Source organism: Cajanus cajan, chromosome 5 (assembly GCF_000230855.2).
Source record: "Cajanus cajan strain Asha chromosome 5, NIPB_CcT2T_4, whole genome shotgun sequence".
Classification (NCBI taxonomy): Eukaryota; Viridiplantae; Streptophyta; class Magnoliopsida; order Fabales; family Fabaceae; genus Cajanus; species Cajanus cajan.
Genome location: NC_138521.1, coordinates 18352780 through 18374241, shown reverse-complemented (window position 1 = coordinate 18374241; position 21462 = coordinate 18352780). Strand labels below are relative to the sequence as shown.

Below are 21462 nucleotides of genomic sequence, written 5' to 3'. Positions count from 1 at the left end.
CTTAGTATTATTGTTTTGAATGTAAAGAGGCTTAACTATAAAAGAATACTTAATTGTTTGAAGTTGAAAAAGACTTTGCATTAAAATAATACTTGAATAGTTGCTTAAAGAGACAAGTTAAAGAACACTTAGGTTAAGCCAAAAATGGTTTGTGAAAGAATACTTGTATCTTTGTAAAAGATAGTGGAACTTATCTAATTAATCAAGAATTGGACGTAGTTTCAATAATTAATAAGAATCACTATAAAAATATTGTGTATTTTTTTACTTATCTCTTCGTCTGTACGCTTACAATCATGTTACTAATTTGTTGTTTCAAAAAGTATTGAATTTTTTAGTGATTTTATTCAACTCCTTCAAGTGTCTCTACTTTCTCCATAATAAGAATTTAAAATTCTTCATATTTTATTTTCTCTTATCACTTATATATATTTTATCTCTCTTTATTATAAAAAAGTATCAATAGCTTTTTTTTTGTAAAATTATTGAATATTCAATTTTAAAAATTTATTAAAAATGTTTTTTTTAATAAAATTATTCAATATTTAAAAATCGGTTACTATTTATTTTATAAAGTTTAATTTTAAATTTTGAATATATTTATTTATTTAAAACCAAATTCTTTTTTCTACGGTTTAAATTAAATTGACTTATCTAAATTAAAAATTCAAAAATTTAAAAATTTAAATTGATTTATCCAAACAAAATATTTAATAAATAATAGAGATTGAAATCAAAATAATTTACATTCTAAGAACTTCAAATTTCTTGAATTTTTAAAATACCCATCCAAACACAACCAATGTTCTTTTTCTCTTTTCCTCAATCCACACTCATCTTAGATGAAAGCTTGTTTGCAAACTTATTACTATTCATTTGTAAAAAAAAAAAAAAAAAAACTTTTAAAACTTACATACAAACATTCAATCCCTATCTGAGCGTTTCTTGTTTTTTTAATGATATTTTAGGAGTCAAATATTTTGAACATTTTTTATTTAAAATTAATTATTTGCTAATGTCATTAGACTTCTCGATAAGATTTATATACACCAAAAATCCAGCTGACTTTGTTATTGATATAGTCAATCTCAATAATTAACATGATGTGATACAATTGTTTGATAACTTTCTTCCTTAAAAATATGAACAAGGGTTCATTTTTCATAATTGTATGTTTGAAAAAATATGTTGGGAGAATTCGATCTTTTAAATAAATTTTAATAGTTTAATATAATATTTTTTTTGAGTCAACGCCAAATATCACCTTGAATTAAAAGAAGAAAACTCAATCTCAATAAGAATATGAAAAACAATTGAGTGATAAATGAAAATGCATTACATTTACATCCATATTGGATGTATAAGGAAGAAAACATGAAAGTTAATAAAATTTTCTGGTCGATGTTATTTTTATTATTATTTTTAATTACTATTGTGATAATAATAAACAAGATAAAATAAATTGACATTAAATGCCTAATTTTTTAAAACTATATTTTTAATAACATTATAAAAAAAAGTTAAATTTATTATTTTGATCATACGATATTATCACAATTATATCTATCATTTCAAATATTTGTAAAGTTCTAATTTAATAATAATTTTTATATTTTAAAAACATATTATATATCGAAATAAAGTGACATAGTAATCCCAAGCGTGTGGTTCAGCGGTAGGGGTTGATCCACGCTTAAGCAAGGTCAGGAGTTCGAATTTTACCTTGTGTATGCAGCCGCGTTAAATCTTGGGGCCAGCTATCCCAGGTGCCTCCAACGTAGCGAGGAGATTAGTCACCGCTGTCAGCGGTAAATACTCCAGGGACGAAAAAAATAAAATAAAGTGACATAGTTAAATATTAATAATTTCTTAAAGTATCATGTTAATCAATGTTCTTAGGACATGACACGGGCCAAAAAAACAAAATCGGCGAGTAACTTTCTTTATATGTTGGAATTGTATGCAAAATAATGCGAAAATATAGTCTTATTCTTTTAAAAAAATATACTTTTTGATTTTTTATTCTCTAACCGGTAATCTCAAAACATCGCTTAATATTTGTTTGTTTAAATTCTTTCTCGACATAAGCTAACATAATAATGCATAAAAGTGTTTTCTAATCATTATTTTTAGTTGTTTTTGTATTTAAAAATTCTTTGTAATATCTTATCTCTTTTTATTGATTATTTTATTTAATTTTAATATTTCAGTAATTAAATAAATATTTATTAAAAAATAAAATTTATATAATAAAAATATTTATTTATCATAAATTTTAATTATATAAAATAAAAATTATATTATGTACATCTATACCATTATATGAAAGAAATAATTCTTTCAATAACTACTTTACTCTCTATTTTTATATAGATCATTTTACCTTATTTTATTGTACTCATAAATTCAAGTTTTTTTTAATGTCATATCTCAATTTTCTTATCTTCTATAAATAACTACTCTTACATGATTTATTTTTTATTTGTTTAAAAAAATAGAAAGACTTGAATCGCCTATTTTTCTTTAATACTAAGATGATAGGTATATACGAACACGTCATTAGTTTAAGTGATACTAAATTTAATTTTTTTAAGCAAAATTTTAAATTTAAATCCTTTGCATGAAGAAATATTGCTGGAGAGAAAATTCTACTAAAGATGAATAGTTAAATTTTTGGACAATGATTAATTATAGACAAAGTCAATAATACTAAAATTAAAAAAAAATAGATATATAAATTTTTACCATAAAATAATAGATATATAAATATTTACCATTGATTTGTGAGAGAGTAAAAGCAATGTGGTGGTGATAACACATGTAATGTAATGTAAGGAAAGTAACTTCAACTATATAGTTTAGTGGTAGGGGTTTGGGTCGTACTTTATGTATGTAGTTGCCGTTAAATCTTAGGGTCAAGTATCCTATCCTTTGAGTGTCTCCAACGTATCCAGAATAATTCCTAAGAAAAAAAAAAAATGTAAGGAAAGATGAGTTTGGTTGGCAGCACTTGATGGACCTACTTGATTTGGTATGAGCGAGTGCCACAACCAGGAAAACAGAAAACATGATAGGATAGAAGCCAGCAAGGGAGAGTAGCAATGGCATGCTCACTCACACTGCCAACACCTCCTTCTCTTTCTTCTTCTTCTTCTTCTTCTTCTTCTAATCTTCCCACCTTCCACCGCCACACCCACTCTCTCTTTTGCAGCGGAGCAGCGTTCACGCGCCTCCGCCATCGCCGAGCCTCGAACTCCCTCTCGCTTGTTCCCTCTGCGGGGAAAGAAGACACTGACCTTCGTGTCTCTTCTATTCAGGAGCAGCAACGCGACGATGATGAACCAACCCCCGAGGACCTTCAATACGTCGACCAAATCAAAAAGGTATCTCTGTTTTTATTTTCCTAAATTTGGTTGTTTCTTTTGTTGTTTTTCCGTTTTCCTATTGCATTTCCGTGCTCACCTGTAGGTTTTGGAGCTTCTCAGGAAAAACCGGGACATGCTCTTCGGCGAGGTACTTTTATTTATTTATTTTTAATTTTTGCTTTACTAATCAATATTGTGTTTGTTGATGATGGTAATCATCGTACTTTACGAGACGTTGTGATAGTGTACAGGAACAGTGATATTTGTTAAGTGTAAAAAGTTGGAGTGAAAATAAACGTGTGTATACTGTATAGTGCTTGTTCTTAAGACATGTACTGAGGTTGTGATGATTTCATTATCCTTATTTTTTCTTTCTAAGCTTAATTCTAGAAGGAATATAGAAAAGTGAAAGGTGGTAATTTGGGATGTTTGAGTAAATGAACTAACTAAGAGTTGAATTGTCGTGTGGCCATTTGTCTCTTAAGAAATCATCTGTGATGGAGGAGCAGAAATATGAAGTGTGCGCGAGTTTTTTTTTTTTTTTTGGGTGGGGGGAGGGGAGGCCGAAAGATATACAATATGATTTTATAAATAAGCTTAATTTTTTTACTTATAGGCCCTAATATTGCTTGCTACGCCACTACATTTCACAATCATATTGTCTTTGCCTATGAAGATCATCCAGTGATTCTTTCTTTATCCTACTTTCAGGTCAAATTAACTATAATGATTGAGGACCCCAGAGAAGTGGAAAGAAGAAGATTACTTGGTATTGAATATTCTGAAGGACCTACAAGAGATGATCTAGTTGATGCTTTGGATGAAGTAAGTATTTCTTCTATAATCATGATTGTTAAAATTGTGCTTTAATGATCAAAAGCTTCAGAGTTTATACAAAATCTTGTTTGGACTGGACATCGGGTTGTTCTTTAGGGGACAAATATCTGGCTTTTGAAAGACTATTAGGATCCAACTTGTTGAGAGTTAAGTATATAATGTATTATGCCCGTGGTTAGTATGTGGAGGGTACTATATATACTATAATAGTATATTGTATTGCTAGCCCAATTTACTAAATATAAGTACCATTTAGTAGCCTTCAATTTTTTTTCTTCTTCTTTTCCTTTACCCTTTCAGCATGCAGACATATACACAAATAAAACCTTTACAAACACATGATCTAGGTCATGATCTTATTTGATTTGGTCACTTTAGTGATTTTCTGGTTTGTGTAGTGACCCCTGTACATTGCTTATGGGGGTCATTAATATTATATTACAGTGACATGTCCAGACATTTCTTTCCCAATAAGTATAGTTATTCAGTTTATGTCATCTCTGTGAGGTTCTCATGGGATGCAGTGTGCACACATCTTAAAGTATTTGAAAGGAACTCCAGGTCATGGGATTCTTTATAAAGACAATGGGCACAACAGTGTATGCTGTTGGAATATGAAACTGGGCTGGGTGTTCTATAAATTTAAAATCAACCATCGATTATTATGTTTCACTGAAGGAAATTTGATATCTAGGTAAAGTAACAAACAAGTTTGAAAATTAAGTCCAAGTGCAAAGTTTGAATGTTCAGGAGTGGTCATTGGGGAATGAGTGGTCCAAACTTTTGAGTTATTATAGGTGCATCTTTTACTCAGTGAGATTAGGTTCAGCGGCCCTCTGCAGTTGTGACCTTGGTGTGACAATCAAGCTTTCACCCACATTGCCTTGAACCTAGTTTTTCATGAATGAACATAACACATAGAAGTTGATTGCCATATTTAGGAAAAGATTCAGAAAGGGCTTGTATCCACTGGGATTGGAGAACAAATAGCCTATACCTTGGTTTCTTAAGTCAATTGCTGATTTCAGAAAAAGAATTGACTTTGCATTTATTAGGTCAATGAAGGAAAAATTCCAAAGAATAGAGCTGCTCTCCAGATGCTTGCTGAGGAATTGGCTGCATGGCCTAATCTGGAGGTATGAATTTGAATATTTTATAATCTCTGCTTCATCATGCATGATGTCTTGAACATGTTTGTGAGGTTGTTGATTGTTTTGTGTTTATAATTAATAGAGTTTGAACTTTACTCTATCCATTTCCTTGTGTTGTTTCGTGGATTTCTTTATATCTTCAATGACCTGTGTGAAATGGATGAAAACAGTAATTGTATCTTATAAGATAGATTTGAACTTTATTGCAACAAGAAGTTTTAAATATACTACCGTTGGTTCTATATTGCTTCACAAACTGTGTTACATAACCTAGACATCAATTTTAGTAGTTACCTTATTTAAGAGTCTTAGTTATTTTATGGAAATTTTGTCACTCATTCCTTTTTGGTAACACACAAACCATGTAGATGATAAAGTTTGTATTGTAGAATGTCATATAAATTCAAGACATAAATGGAGAATTCAGAAATGAGAGTTGAAAACTGTTGGAGATCACGTATCAACTAGCGATATAACCAAATTAAAGTATATAAGTAGGGAATAATCCTTATCTTACATGCCAGTTTTGTAAGGTTGAGTTTGACCCATAATCCACTTTCTTAATAAAGTCTAAGTGGAGTTAATGATGGTTTATACTTGAAAGCTTGTTTGAAGTCTGAACCCCAAACCTCACTTTTGTAACACCAAATTTTTTTTTCAGTCTTCTGCCTTGCATTGTTCTTGTTCTAGCCATTAAATTGCTCCAATTTGCTGCTACCCAAAATTCTATTATTGACATTGTCAACTCTGACAGGAACCTGTCCAGATTCATATGAGCTAATTTAGGAGAAATTAATCTGGAAAAGAAAAGTCAGATATGTTTAGAAAGTTCAGTATCTTTAAGGTTTTATTTCCTTATTTCTCTCCAGATTTGTAGGAGATATGTTTTTCTATTTATTTCCATATTTGTAGCAGAACTAGTCATCTGATTCTGCATGAAGTACCCTATGTACCATGCTTTTGTCAGAACAGTAACGAATAAAATATTTTCTCTAAACCTAGAAACATAGATATTGATTCTGTCACCATGTCAACTTAGAAACTTTAATCTTTTCATTGATAATCGAGTTCTCAAATTAATTTCATGTTTCTTAAAGTCTTAAACCTAAACCTTGAAATCTTTAACCTCAGATCCTTTAATCTAGAACAATGATTTTCTGCTGAATTAGATCACGTACTGTTAAGAATACGAGATTAATACTAATCTATTGTCAATCGGAAATTCTTTCCACCATCATTGAATTTTGTGCTAACACATCACAATGAGTTTCACATTTTCAAGTAGTTATTTTAATGATCAAACTCATTTTCAACTATTTAACAATGTGTCAATCAATATTTATGATGTGATGATTCTATGAAAAACTGTTGCACTAACCATGGATCAAAATCAAACATATAAAATATATTGGAAGAGTAAGATATATTTATTAGACTTAAATATAGTTTTAGTCTCTTAAATTTAAGGTAAATTTGTTTTTGATTCCTCAAACATAAAATTGATTTTTTCAATTCATGTAATTTCAAAAGATTGTTTTAATCCCCTAGGACTACCTGTAGCACCACTGGTTGAGACAAATTGAGTCACTTGTTCAATATCAACTTAGTTTAATGTAATGTTTTCACTAAAAATAGCACTAGTAAGGGGATTTTATTGGACAAATTTAATAATAGGTGAGTTTTGTTTGACAAATTCTCTAACTACATCTGAACAAAGGGACTGAAGTATATAATATATATATATTGCTTTCAAATTACTGGGACTAAAAAACACAATTTTAAATTTGAGAGGCAAAAAATAAATTTATTTTGTATTTGAGAGATTAAAAACATATTTAAGTCTATTTATTATTTAGAAATTAGAATAGTCATTGTGTTGTGGCTACTATATTCAAAAGTTTTGTCTTACACATTTTTTCTTCCGTTAATTTGAAGGTCCATGACATAATATCCAATTATTTAGAACAAAACCTAAACTATTTGTTTCAAATTCAATCATTGAATTGTTTTGCATCCCTTAAACACTCTAAGTCAAGGGGAGTAACAATGTTACTGGTTTATGTGGATGATATTATAGTGACAGGTGATGATGAGGAAGAGCAACGATTGTTAGGCCAACATCTAGCCAAGGAATTCGAAATTAAGACCTTGGGAAAATTGAAGTATTTTTTGGGAATTGAAGTGGCCCATTCTAAAAAGGGAATATTCATATCTCAACAGAAATACATCACTGATTTGTTGAAAGAGACTGGTAAGATAGCATGCAAGCTTGCAAGTACACAAATTGACCCAAACCTAAAATTGGGAAACGCAGAAGAAGATACTGCAGTTGACAAGGAAGTGTATCAAAGGCTAGTTGGTAGACTAATATATTTATCTCACACTAGAACTGATGTTGCATTTGCCGTGAGTCTAGTCAGCTAGTTCATGCACCAGCCGAAGGGGGTTCACTTACAAGCTGCACTAAGAATTGTGCAGTATTTGAAAGGGACCCCAGGCAGGGGACTTTTCTTCAAACGAAATGGGAATGTAAATCTGGAAGCATATACAGATGCAGACTATGCAGGGTCAATTGTGGATAGGAGGTCAACTACGGGATACTGCACTTTCCTTGGAGGGAATCTTGTGACTTGGAAGAGTAAAAAACAAAGTGTGGTAGCCAGATCCAGTGCTGAAGCAGAGTTCAGGGCAATGGCACAAGGGATATGTGAACTACTCTAGCTGAAGATTATCTTGGAAGACCTAAGGATAAAATCGGATGAACCAATGAGACTTTATTGTGATAACAAATTTGCTATTAGCATAGCTCATAATCCGGTGCAACATGATAGAACCAAACATAGAGGTTGATAGACATTTTATCAAAGAAAAATTAGATAGTGGTCTGATATGCACTCCATATGTCTCCTCACAAGACAACCTTGTAGATATTCTAACAAAGGGGCTGAACAGCAACATCTTTGAGAAGATTGTTTCCAAGCTGGGAATGGAGAATACCTATTCACCAGCTTGAGGGGGAGTGTTAGAATCTGTTTTATTAGAATCTGTTTTATTAGCTGTGATAAGATATTCTAAGATATAGTTTAGATATATTAGTTTATCTTTTCCTAATTTATAGTTTATCTTAATCCCTAAACTTTAGGGATTGTTTCTGTTTCTTGTTTATTTATTTGATTGTACCCATCAAATTCAGAATAATAAGAAAAATTATTCTACTCTAAATTTTAAGAGTAATCCTAGAATGGTCTTCTACCATAATACTTGGCTGCTAGTGGGATGTTGGTTTCTTTAAGTTTTGTAAAGTTTGTTTTAAGGTTCTCGGATATATTGCTAACAAAATATGCCTTGTAGATTATTAATAACCAGGAAAATTTGGAAAGTAAGGTGGGTTACAAAATGTTGACCGACAAGAATGTTAAATTCAAGATCTTATGTAAAACAAGTGGAAATGGGTTGTTCAACTGTCTTGAGGCAACTAATTAGCTATTATCTTAGTTTTTTATATTTTGGGGGACCCAACAGATTAGGCCAATCTATTGGACGTGTGGAAAAAAGAACTGTTGTTTAATCCATTCCGAGTGGAAGTGCCAGGTTTCAGTTATTTTCAAACTTTGGTAAAGTGATATATTGCTGAAACTCTCACCTTCTTTGATGTCTAAAACCCCATAGTCTAGGCCCGTCTATAACGCTATTAGTCCAAGAGAAGCATTTTGAAATGAACTAAAAAATGAATTTATACAACAACAATGCATTTTTTGATTAGGTAGAGCTGGCTATAGATTAAACGATACGAATTATTTGTCATAAACTAAGTCCTAAAAAATGTAATTTAGATCTTATTCAATGTTTTTAGCCACTACCTCTAAATTTTGAGTTATCCTCCATTTGGTCAACCCTTTTGTTGGGCATCTCTTGGTTCTCACATGACCAAACCACTTCATTGGAAGTAGAGAATTGAATGTATTTATCTCCATGTTAATGTTAATTACTATTGTTTTATTTTATGAAATTTTAATTGCATGTTTGCACTATCCTTTGCCAAGGCTGAGAGCGTTTGTGCTTGCTTTTTTTTACTCTGTTCCTAAAAAAGGTCAATTGCCATGAAATTTGCAAAAATTATTTTGGTTAGTAAACAAATGCTCTCTGGAAATCTTGCTGCTTCTCTTTTATATGTTTGACATATTTTAATTTTATGAAACTTTAAAGTTTGTCACTTTTTCCTGAACCAATTGTTTATTACCTTTCATTCATTTCTTCTGATATAATGTGCAATTGTATTAGTATCATCAGATGAATGCATTTGCTGATTATGATGATACTTTTCTTTGAAAATGAACATTCTATTAATTACTGATTTCTCTTATTTTTTACTTTTAAAATTGGTTAGGAAGAAGTGTCGAAGAAAAAACCCAGAAAATCTCTCTATGCAAAGGCCACTGACACAGGAATCGATCCTGAAGTGGCTGCAAAGAAACTGAACATTGATTGGGATTCTGCTGCTGAAATTGAAGAGACAAATGCTGACGATGATACAGAAGTGCCTCCAGTTGTGGTCAGTTCCTAACCTTCCTTAGAGATTCTTTTGTTTTGCTTTTTTGGTTTGGTTAGCCACCATGACTATCACTATTTGAATTATGATTCCAAATTGTAATAAAGGAATTTGGTGCAATTGCATCCATAAACTTGCATGAAATCTCCAGATTATTTGTATTGTGTGCCTCCGCATTTTTTTTTTGTGTAGAAACAATACAAGATATTGTTTGCGCTGGAATTACATGATTTAAAGCACATGCGTAGTTAGTTATATTTAAAGCACGTTAATATTGATTACTACTAGCTATTACTCATCATGCATGTGCTGATTTGCTCCTCTTGTAACTTTGTAAAAAGATCTAGTTATGGGGGTTGATTGTACTTAGTGTTTCACATCAAACTATTCTAATTCTATGTTGTATTAGTGGTTTAATGATTCACATAAAATGGATTCCAATGTCAAACTTGGGTCAGGAGAAGCCTGTAACAGACCGTTGGAGATTTGAACATCTATATTTTTACTGTGATACTGATACACATTATTAGTCTATTTGCTAAGGGTTTGGAACAAAATAAGGAGTTTTTATAATTATTCTTTAAGTACTTTTCGCTCTCTTTTGGAGATATTTATCATTATTATTATTATTATTATTATTATTATTATTATTATTATTATTATTAATGGTTAAGCCTTTGAGCATTCAACTGAAGATGTTCTTCCTACTGCAGGGCTATGGAGCTTTATACTTGGTTTCGGCTTTCCCAATTATTATAGGTATTTCAGTAGTTCTAATTTTGTTTTATAATTCCCTCCAGTAGGAGCTGGTATTCCCCTCAAATTCAGTGTATAATATTACACTATATTGAAATGAGTTAGTATATCGCAATGTTCACCTAACATCGTCACAAGCTTGTTAGCCTAATTGTATTACATAATCCATCTTTTTGAGGAAAGGTGCCCACGAAAGAAAAGCCAATGCTTGCCCCTATAAGTGGTGGTTTATTTTTCCCACTCAATAAATGTATGTTGATCTAATTATTCCCAATGGTTAACCCTAGGTTCTTTGTATGCGTCCAAGACTTATCCATGGTTTCTTTCTTCCTTTCTTTTATTTTCCCCCCGGAAGAAATGCTACCACGTTTCAGGTTTCGTTTGTGATTTACTCGTGTCTCATTCTCGTTTGTATCATGTCGTGCACACGCTGATTATATATGATTTAAAGGTAAAAGTGGCGATTGACTCATATCCGTGACATCTTATAGTGTGTTTGGATGGAAAATTTAAATGGAGTAATTTATTTATTTGAAAAATTTTAAATTTTTTGGGGGTGAAATACCTTGTTTGGATGGAGAATTTATGAAATTTCTTGAAATAGTAAGATTTCAAATTCTTCCAAAAAAGTAAGAATTTAAAATTTTTTATATTTTTTTATTTCACTTATATATTTTATTTTATCACTTATTTCTTCATGTTTTTAATTATTAAATATTTAAAATTATTAAATATTATATAATATTAATTGTTAAAATTATTAAATATTTAAAAATTAGCTAATATTTATTTTTATAAAATTTAATTTAAAAATTTTAACATATAAATATATTTTTAAAATCAATTTTACCATGATAGAATCAATTATCATATCCAACGTATTAATTTAAAATAAGAAAATTGAATTGACTTATCTAAACAAAATATTTTAAGAATTATAGAAATTGAAATTAAAGTAATCAAATACTAAAAATTTAAAATTTCTTGAATTTTGAAAATTTCTCATCAAAACATACCATTATAGTGTTTGGATGGGGAATTTAAATGAAATAATTTATTTATTTGAAGAATTTCAAATTTTTTGAGATGAAATGCCTTGTTTAGATGAAGATTTATAAAGAATTTGAACTTCAAACATTTGTGAAATTCTTTGAAATAGTAAAATTTCAAATTCTCCTCAAAAAGTAAGAATTTAAAATTTTTCATATTTTTTTTCTTTTTATTTCATTTATATATTTTATCTTATCTCTTATCTCTTCATGTTTTAATTATTAAATATTCAAAAATATTTTTAAAATTATTAAATATTATCTAATATTAATTTTTAAAATTATTAAATGTTTAAAAATTAGTTAATATTTATTTTTATAAAATTTAATTTAAAAATCTCAACATATAAATATATTTTTTAAATCAAATTACCATATCCAACTTAATAATTTAAAATTTAAGAAATTTGAATTGACTTATCTAAACAAAATATTTTAAGAATGATAGAAATTGAAATCAAAGTAATTCAAATATAAAAAATTTAAAATTTCTTAAATTTATAAAATTTCTCATCCAAACACACAAATCAGCATATTTTTATGGTTAAAATATACTATTAATGTTGACTGGAAAGAGAACATGATCATCACGACTAAGACATGGATTGACATGTTGCACACTCTTCACGTCCTATGCATTTTTTATTTTTTATTTTATATAAATACAACATTCAGTTACCTTCTCCCATTCCACGAATCCATGGCAATCCTAGTTTCTGATCAGAAATAAGTACCTATCATAAACATGGTTTCCAGAAATATATAAATTAAGGTGAAGCAGGCATTGCAATCTGAAGGTGATTCCATGTAGCAATGATGGAAAAACCCAAAGTCTCGAACACAATGAAGGCGCATAAAGAAAAGCAGATTGTAGTGAATGCACAATCACAGAAAGAATCTTGTGATGCCAGTACAACGATGGCAGCTACTGACTTGCACCGGCCATCATCACAACCTCCAAAGCCAAAATTCCTGAGCCTTAGTCTTCCGAATTCAGCCAACTCATCACCTTCAACTCTGATGAAGAAGAAACTGAAACACAGGAGCACAGAATCACCATATGAAGCCAGTACACTCAAGCATCAGTATGATCAACAAGAAGAAATGCACTTAAGGAGGAGCAAATCATGTGGTGAGGGAAGAGCATGTGCACCCTCAGATGACTTTGATCTCTGGTGGGCCAAATCAAGTGCAGTGGAACATGAAAACATGCATCATGGCAGCTTCTCCAAAACTGAAGCCATCAGAGAAAGTCTTGTGAGTTGCAAGAATGTGAAAACACATGAAGATGAGGGGTTTAAATGCAGTGCTCTTTGCTTGTATCTTCCAGGATTTGGAAAAGCTAAGGCAGTTAAAACGAGAAAAGAAGGATCAGAAATGGAAGCTGGTGTAATATCTAGAACGGTTTCTTTGGAAAAGTTTGAGTGTGGTTCTTGGGCATCTTCTGCACTGTTCCTCGAGATTGAAGGAGACACCATGAATTCCTCCTACTTTGATTTGCCAATGGAGTTGATCAAATGCAGTGCTAATGATGTGCATGCACCTGTTTCTTCAGCTTTTGTCTTTGAGAAGGACCTTGAAGGGGTTCACAAGACTGGTTCCTCTAGAAAATCACCTCACCATGTTCCATTTTCCACATCTTCTACTGCAAAGCCTGTCTCTCCAGCATCCTGCATTACTCCTCGTTTAAGAAAAGCCAGAGAGGATTTTACCGCCTTCTTAGAAGCACAAAGAGCATGAACATGACGGAATCACTCCTGTGGAAAGTGGAGTGAAAAAAAAAAAAAAACTGCTTATTACACTATCTGCAATCGGTTCTGCCACTTTTATCACAATGTTTAGCCAGAGTCAAATGCTGAACTTAATACTTAAGGGAACACTTTAGGATGATTTTCATACGAATGCTTTACGCAAAAATATCTTTTCGTGCGAAAATTGTACTTAGCTTATAATCTCATGAAAATGTTTTAGTTTGTGTTTGCACAAAATTTTCACTTGAGGCATATAACCTTATGAAAATAATTTAGTGTGTTTTTGGATCAATGTTCATGATCCATGTTCTCCTTCAAATTCAAGTCAAAACTAGAAAATGATGTACAAGCAAACTCACAACTTTAGATGGATGCACGTTTCAGAGCACAAAACGTGCAATCAAATTATCAAATATTTTAGGTATGAAATAACGGGATTCATGCATTTGTCAGTTCAAAACAATTTTTTTTCGAGGATTTTATGTGATTCATGAAATTCGCTTGCTTTTTTTTTTTGGACAAAAAATATGTCCTCTTTTTTTGTCATTACGAATATCGATGAAGTTATTTTGCTTTGGTTTATTAAGAATTAAATACACAAAGATTGATTTAGTTACCAGACATGATAAATGATATTAATTCAGAGTAAATGTCTTACAAATGAGGTATTTCATCTATTAGATATTTATGACAAGATAATGAATCGTCTTAATGCATTTGTCTTATATAGAGCATTCCTCTTATTGAATGGTAAAGATCTTTTCTCTAAAAGCATCTATATTTGTTACCATTAAAATGTTATAGTTAAGGGATCTAAGATCGTGTTTTGACTTAACAAATGAATCGTCTTATATAGAGCAATCCTCTTATTGAATGGTAAAGATATTTTCTCTAAAAGCATCTATATTTGTTAACATTAAAATGTTATAGCTAAAGGATCTAAGATCGTGTTTTGACTTAACAATTTGCAATAGTCATATTCACGAAACACCTATATAAAGAAGCTTGAAGTTTCATAAATAAGAAAGAACATTTATTCATTGTAAAAATACATTCATTCTTTCTGTAAGAAACATTTACTTAATAGGTTGTATAACATCTTAATAGTAAAATGAAACAACATTGTTAGCTTACCTAATTTTAACTTAGTGTTATTGCCTTAAGATTGAAGAGGCTTTATTGTAAAAAAATACTTGGGTGTTTGAATCCTAGAGAGACTTTGTATTAAAAGAATAATTGGTTGTTTGAAGCCTGAAAAGACTTTGTGTTAAAAGAATACTTGGTTGTTTTAAGGTTCCCACATTTCTTTTGTTGTTTAGCAACTATAGAACTTGTTGTATTTAGTTTTGGATAATGAAAAAGCCAAGATGTATTTGACTTTGGTGTTGAGTTGCAATATGTTGTAGTCATCCTGTGTATATTGGTTCTCTGGTTTTGTTTCAATGACATCTCCTTCTGTAATGATCTTCCAAAGTTGGTATTGGGTGGATTTAATGAACATCTTCATCTTATCATTCTAATACGGGTAATTTTCTCCATTAAAGGCTGAAGGTCTTATGAAAAAATCTCATTCTGGTAGGAGTTTTCCATCATTGCTTGCCATGTCAAAATCTTTCCTTTGGCATTGTTAGGTGCTCAACCCTATCAAAGGTTGAACTCTGATACCAAAATGTGGAGAAAAGAGGAACACCAGAAGAGGGTGTTGAATAGTGTTACTCAAAACTCTCACTTTTTGTAGTGTATTGAAGTAGTAACTATGACAAATATAAGAGAGCAAACGAAGTAAAAAATGAACTTGGGGATTTATATTGAACCGTCTCAACTACAAAGACCACGTCTAGTTATTGATCCAACTAGACCAAGTTCTACTATCTCGTCAAAGATACAAGTATTCTTTAACAAGTCACTTTTGACTTAACCCTAAGTATTCTTTGAATTGTCTCTTCAAGTAATCTACCCAAATATTATTTTCACACAAAGCCTCTTTAGGCTTTAATATGAGCATTCTTTATAGTCAAGCCTCTTTAGATTCAAAGCTAATAACTTAGAGTTACTAAGGTTTACAATGTTGTTTTACTTTTCTATCAAGACATGATGCAACAAATTAAGTACAAAGATATTTTACTAATAGGAAAAAAATGTAATTTTTGCAGTTGTTGATCTTTCTCTTTTTGACCCTTAAAACTTCCTTTTATATGGTGTCAAAGAAGATGACATTACAAATCCTTGAACTTCTCTCCCATGGCTTGCTTTTTCTAGTCTTCATGATTTGCCTATTGATGAGAGAAATGTTTCTTGGTGTAATGACTTCTTACATTAAATGCTTTCACCAAATTGTCACTTCTTATTTGATCAAGGAAGCTCTTTATCCCTTTTTGGCACTAACTAGGTAAACCATGTAAGTACTTTGTACTGATGAAACAACTTTCAACTGCAACTTTCCATGTTTGCAAAAGATTTATTTGTCCTTTTTTTGATGCAAAACATGTCTTTCTTTCCATTTTGTATAATGTTGGTAACAAGGAAGCATTTTTTAAAATGATATATGTTAAAGGATTGTTCAAATGTAGTTAGTTCCTTTTTTAGAGAGTATGAATAATAAAGATTTATGAATATCTCTTTTTATGACTAATGATTCATCTTATTCTCTAATAGAATTGTCTTAGTCACCATATCATCTTATACATGATTCATCTTTCTAATGACTAGTGTATTAGTGAACAATTTGTTTTAGTCATTTCGAAACCTTTATACCATAGATAAAAAAAATTTATATTTGTTATTAGCAAAACTTTAAGATTAAGGGGGTCTAACATTGTCTTTTGACCTAACAACTTGTTTGCAAAATAATACTTGGTTGTTGAGCCTAGAGAAACTTTCCTGTAAAAGAATATTTGATTGTTAAAGCTCAGAAAGACTTTATGTTGAAAGAATACTTGGATAGTTATTTGAAGAGGCAAGTCAAAGAACACTTAGTTTTGAGCCAAAAGTGATCTGGTAAAAGAATAATTGTATCTTTGCATAAGATAGTAAAACTTAATCTGGTTGGATAAAGAATTAGACGTAATCTTGATGGTGAAAATGAACTAGTATAAAAATATTTTGTGTTCAGTTTCTTATCTCTTCATGTGCACTTTTTCATAAAGTTACTAGTTCATTATTTTTGAAAAGTGCAAGTTTTTGATTGATGTGACACCCATTCTATCCCAACATATAATATAATATAATAATAAAGAATAACTCCTTCAACACGGGTAAAATGGTTCATATACCAAAATACTTTCAATTGTCCAAATAATTTTAAACAAAAATTATAAAATATAAGTTTGTAAACTCAACTATCAAAGAAATATAAAATCCAATTACAATAAAATTAATAATCTAAAATCCCTTGCCTCGATGTCACATTATCAGAGCAATCCCATGACTCAACTATTGATACCTTGAATGCCACTCATGTCCGGGTCTTCTTCACCTAAAAATAACCATGAAACGTATGGTGAGAAAAGAAGACGTCTATATGAAAAACACAATAAGAAATTTCCACAAAAAAATCTCAATTTACAATAATATAATAACACAATATCTATCATTTAAACATGCTTAACATCATCAACTTTAAATCAATCGATTTCACTATCTCATCACAAATCATATATACACTGTGTCACACATCCAGCACCGTATCATGCACACGTCCCTACTGATGCATCATACGTCCAACATTGTGTCATGCATACGATTGGGCCAATGTATTCCACTACCAGCATCGTATCACGTACACGACCGTACCGACGCATCACACATCTAGAACCATGCCTAAACATCACATAACCAACATCGTATCACACACACCCATGCCAACACATCTCACGTCCCGCACCATGTCACACATACAACTATGCCAAAGCATTACACAACCAACACCATATCACGCACATGCTCGTGCCGACGCATCACACGCCCAACACCGTATCACGCACACGAATGTGCCGAAGCATCATACACAACATTCTCAATTTATCTCAATGTCACACACACCAATATTCCCGTATAAACCAATGGATCATAAACAGATCACGCACAACATCCTCATACACATCAATTTTGTAATTCACATTTAATTACATAACATCCAACACTCACCAATATATATATATATATATATATATATATATATATATATATATATATATATATATATATATATATATATCAACACATAATCAATCAACAAACATTTCATCTCAACACAATTCCATTTCTAACTCACGTCCGATGAGATTACAATTTCACTCGCGCGTTAAGCTTAATATGAGAGCTCCTATTCTCGCCTGTGCCTGGCACCGAGATATCACACTCGACGTTAAGGCATGCTAGGGACCACCTTAAAGGATTACGCTTAGTGAAATTACATTTTCACCTGGTGCAAACCTTTTAGTTCCACCTCCATCTCCATGAAGGTGCGCTCGATGCGAGGAACTAAGTCTGGCGCCAACGTGATTTTCTACAACCTAGAAACATGAACAAAATTTACAAACATTCATCAATCAACAAATAAACTATATTTTCACATTCTAATTGGTCAAAGTTCATCATTTTCATGCACGAATACATTATGTAGTCTTAATTTTCCATAAACATATATCATTGAACAAAATCCCAATTCCCTTGAACTCTAACCTACAGGCACATTTAATTGATCTAATCTATCATTCAGAACTGCAATTTTAGTAATTTAACACCATAAAAACTAATATAAATCCATACAAAAATTGTTACTATTATCAAACATGCAAATAGAGAACATCATAAAATTACTAATAATCCTAGGGAATTCTCAGTTTACCCATTCCCTCTTGTGACTATGCATATGAAAATCCCTTTTTCCTCCGTACCTTGTTACGTTATTCCAAATAATTCTAACGCAATTGGAGATTGTTCTTGAGTACTCCTCCTCAGTGCTCTTTATTTTTTCTCTCCTCTTCTCTAACTCCTTCAGAATGTTAAAATGAAATCCCAAAATGAGGGTTAATCTGCTAACCCCTTTCCCTCGGGCTGGGTCAACCCAACTCATTTTACTTCTTGACCTGTTTCTCTTTCCCCCTCAAATAATCAAATAAATAAATAAATATAATACAAAATACTTTTTTTCCCAACATTAACAAAATATTTTTGACCCAAAATATAATATATAATTTTTATATCAAAATATCGTATAAAATCAACCTTTTAAATTTTATAACAAAATATACAATTAATTTAATTATATTCAAACCCCCTTCTAGTGTCTCTTTTTTCTCTACACTTCCCATGCACCTGCACTACTCTTGTAATAGCGATCAACATAAACAAACATAAATGCAAGGAGTACAAATATACTTCATCAATGCATAACACATACAAGACATATGGATAGTACTAACACACATGCATCCATAAATAAACATCAACAACACACACACACACACACATATATATATATATATCCAACATCCACAACACACTCATCTCAAAACACCAATACATTTAATCCAAAATAAATCTCAACATAAGAATAAGGACTCATGCGATGTATGCTCTTAACTCTACATATATGTGATACCAATCTCATCATTACTAATACAGGGCAGCTTAGGAGCCATGGATCGAATCACCACACACTAGGTGGCCTTTTCAATCCATTTTCAACTAGATGATATCTATTAGGATTCAGTTGAAACATTGCAATCGACCATGGTTACCTCTCATTCCCATTAAAGGCATCCTATCATAGAACTCCAAGGTCTAGGTAGATGATAATAGAGACATTCCTACAAAGATTCACACCACTTTATTGAAGAAAGTATGCAATGAATGGACTTTATACACAAACAACACACACAACAACAAATGCAATAACCACCCCAATAACTTTGTCAGACCTTAGCCTGGACTTCTCCATAAGATATCAAACCCTGCTTGGATTTTCATCAATGTCAAATCACAACTTGGACTTACACATCTCATCATATCATCACCATACGTCATCATCATAACATCCTCATTATTCATTTATTATACATTATATCATACACTTGACCTCACATATGTTAAGTCAGACGAAGATGAAAAAAATTCCTAGCAAGGTTTTGAATGAGACAAATATAATACATATTGTTATTACTAACAAGTGTGTTAGTATTTCAGATACAAGTACAGATAAACTGCTGAATAGAGAATATACATCCATACCAGAATCAAGGAGATGTGAGGCAAGCATTGGATAAAGGCTGAGCAAACAAAGGGAATACATCAGATGAAGACTCAAACGATAGAAGACCCTGGACGATGGGCAAATCCTAGTAAGAGCACCATAGACGGAGTCAAGTACTTACAATAGCCAACTAGACGGAGACTCGAATACATAGACGATGGTCAAGAAAGATGTATTGCGTCTGAAGACACAACGAGACGAACTATCTTACATCCACACTTCCAGAAAAACACATGAAGACATCAAAATAGAAGAAGAAAGATAAGAAAAACGGACAAACGCTTATCCACAAATCAAAACAGCGTGTGTCAAAGCAAGTACACCTACCAATTAGCAAAGGACAACGCCTCTGTCGCTAAAATACCAATAAAGTACAGAGATATCTTAATGCCAGTCATAAAAGCTCACAAATGGTACAAAAGATCTCAAGAAGCGCATATTCAACAAGCAAATGTTAAATGCAAAGTTAGAAGCATTAAATGTCATAATCCATGAAGATTGTATAAACTAGATGAAAGAATCAGATGATAGGTAATCAAACATAAAAATGAAATCTGCTCATAGACGAAAGAGGACTACCACCAGAATGAGACACTGAAATATCAAACGAAGCTTATGAGGAATAGTCAAGGCAAGACACGAACTAGACAAGTTGAGACAGATGAAACAAGTGATGTAGGAAACCAAGCGTCAAGAGAAGAATAATTGGAACACGTATATGCGCGAGTTGATCATAAAATACTCAGACCAAAATGTGTCTAGTACAACTATCCCAAAGCGCAAATCAGACGAGGCATATGACTAAGGTCGAAAAGAAAGCCAACTATGCATCAGACGAAAGACAACACAGATTGAGAGACACTCCAAACGGAAACAATATTTGTCTATTCACATTGTTAATCATACCAAAGAAAATTCAAAAACTCAGACGCTAAAGCAAAAGTCAAAGATTGAAATACACTGGACCAACAGATGAAGATGAAGACTAGCACGCAAGTAAATAAAGAATCACGTCTTAAGAAAGAACCCAAGACATCTTCTATGACCACACAAAAGCTTTCAACGTAAAACACGTGATCTAAGTGAAGAAACAAAGAAGAAGAGAAGCACACAAAAGCAGAGCATGCATGTGTAAGAAAAAGTGCATTACTTTTTTAGAAAAGGACAACGGCTATATTACTGCATGACCAAAAAAAGACAAATAATTTCTTGGTCTCAGATAAAGTCAAACACTGCTGCAACAAGATAGAGAGGAATACATGCAATGTCTAAGAATAAGAAGCAACATTTAATGCAAGACCAAATGCATTAAATGAAAGAATCAAACTAGTCATGAACGACTATATTAGGTTCAACAGACATATGCAACGGGAAGCTACACGTCAATGGACATATTCAAAATCAAGCAACGGGCAGATTCTACAAGAATGTATATATATCACTACCTCAAACCTTGAGAGGCTAGCTTTTTGATTGGAAGAAAAAGAGTGATATCAAGCCCACGAGACAAAGACTAGAGATGAGCATACATAGTCATATGTACAATGTAATATTGTATTTTTTATCTCTGTAGACTAAAGTGTTCGAAATGTCAGTGATGGACTAAACCTTAGTGAGTGTTGTAAACCTATGTATCCTCTTCATGAGAGTAAGCCAAACACTCAAACACAAGTCTCTGTAAAACTAAGGTAGAAAACCTTAGTGAGTGTAGGAAATTTCCAATCCTCTCTGTGAGAGTTATGTATGCA

At 31.6% G+C, this 21462-nt stretch overlaps 2 protein-coding genes across 3 annotated transcripts; both read left to right on the top strand.

The window, feature by feature from the left end:
• The first annotated feature begins 3008 nt into the window (after nt 1-3008).
• CEST (death domain associated protein) lies at nt 3009-10784 on the top strand. Of its 2 annotated transcripts, XM_020372343.3 has the most exons (6): nt 3017-3383; nt 3469-3513; nt 4077-4190; nt 5258-5338; nt 9741-9905; nt 10616-10784. In XM_020372343.3, exons 1-6 carry the CDS (start codon nt 3102-3104, stop codon nt 10703-10705), a joined length of 777 nt encoding a protein of 258 aa, XP_020227932.1. In that variant the 5' UTR covers nt 3017-3101; the 3' UTR covers nt 10706-10784. The 2 variants fall into 2 exon arrangements, with proteins under 2 accessions (XP_082931164.1, XP_020227932.1); XM_083075038.1 differs by lacking the exon at nt 5258-5338 and having other exon boundaries at nt 3009-3383.
• Nucleotides 10785-11848: 1064 nt separating this feature from the next.
• Nucleotides 11849-14629, top strand: LOC109806978 (uncharacterized). Its single transcript, XM_020369511.3, has one exon. It carries the CDS (start codon nt 12521-12523, stop codon nt 13445-13447), a length of 927 nt encoding a protein of 308 aa, XP_020225100.2. The 5' UTR covers nt 11849-12520; the 3' UTR covers nt 13448-14629.
• The last annotated feature ends 6833 nt before the right edge of the window (nt 14630-21462 follow it).

What these genes read in the sequence shown, in the direction of transcription:
- CEST (XM_020372343.3), top strand. Translation starts at nt 3,102, where the DNA reads ATGGCATGCTCACTCACACTGCCAACACCTCCTTCTCTTTCTTCTTCT. An exon ending in ACGTCGACCAAATCAAAAAG is followed by an intron (nt 3,384 to 3,468) that starts GTATCTCTGTTT and finishes GCTCACCTGTAG; the next exon opens with GTTTTGGAGCTTCTCAGGAA. An exon ending in CAGAAGTGCCTCCAGTTGTG is followed by an intron (nt 9,906 to 10,615) that starts GTCAGTTCCTAA and finishes TTCCTACTGCAG; the next exon opens with GGCTATGGAGCTTTATACTT.
- LOC109806978 (XM_020369511.3), top strand. Translation starts at nt 12,521, where the DNA reads ATGATGGAAAAACCCAAAGTCTCGAACACAATGAAGGCGCATAAAGAA.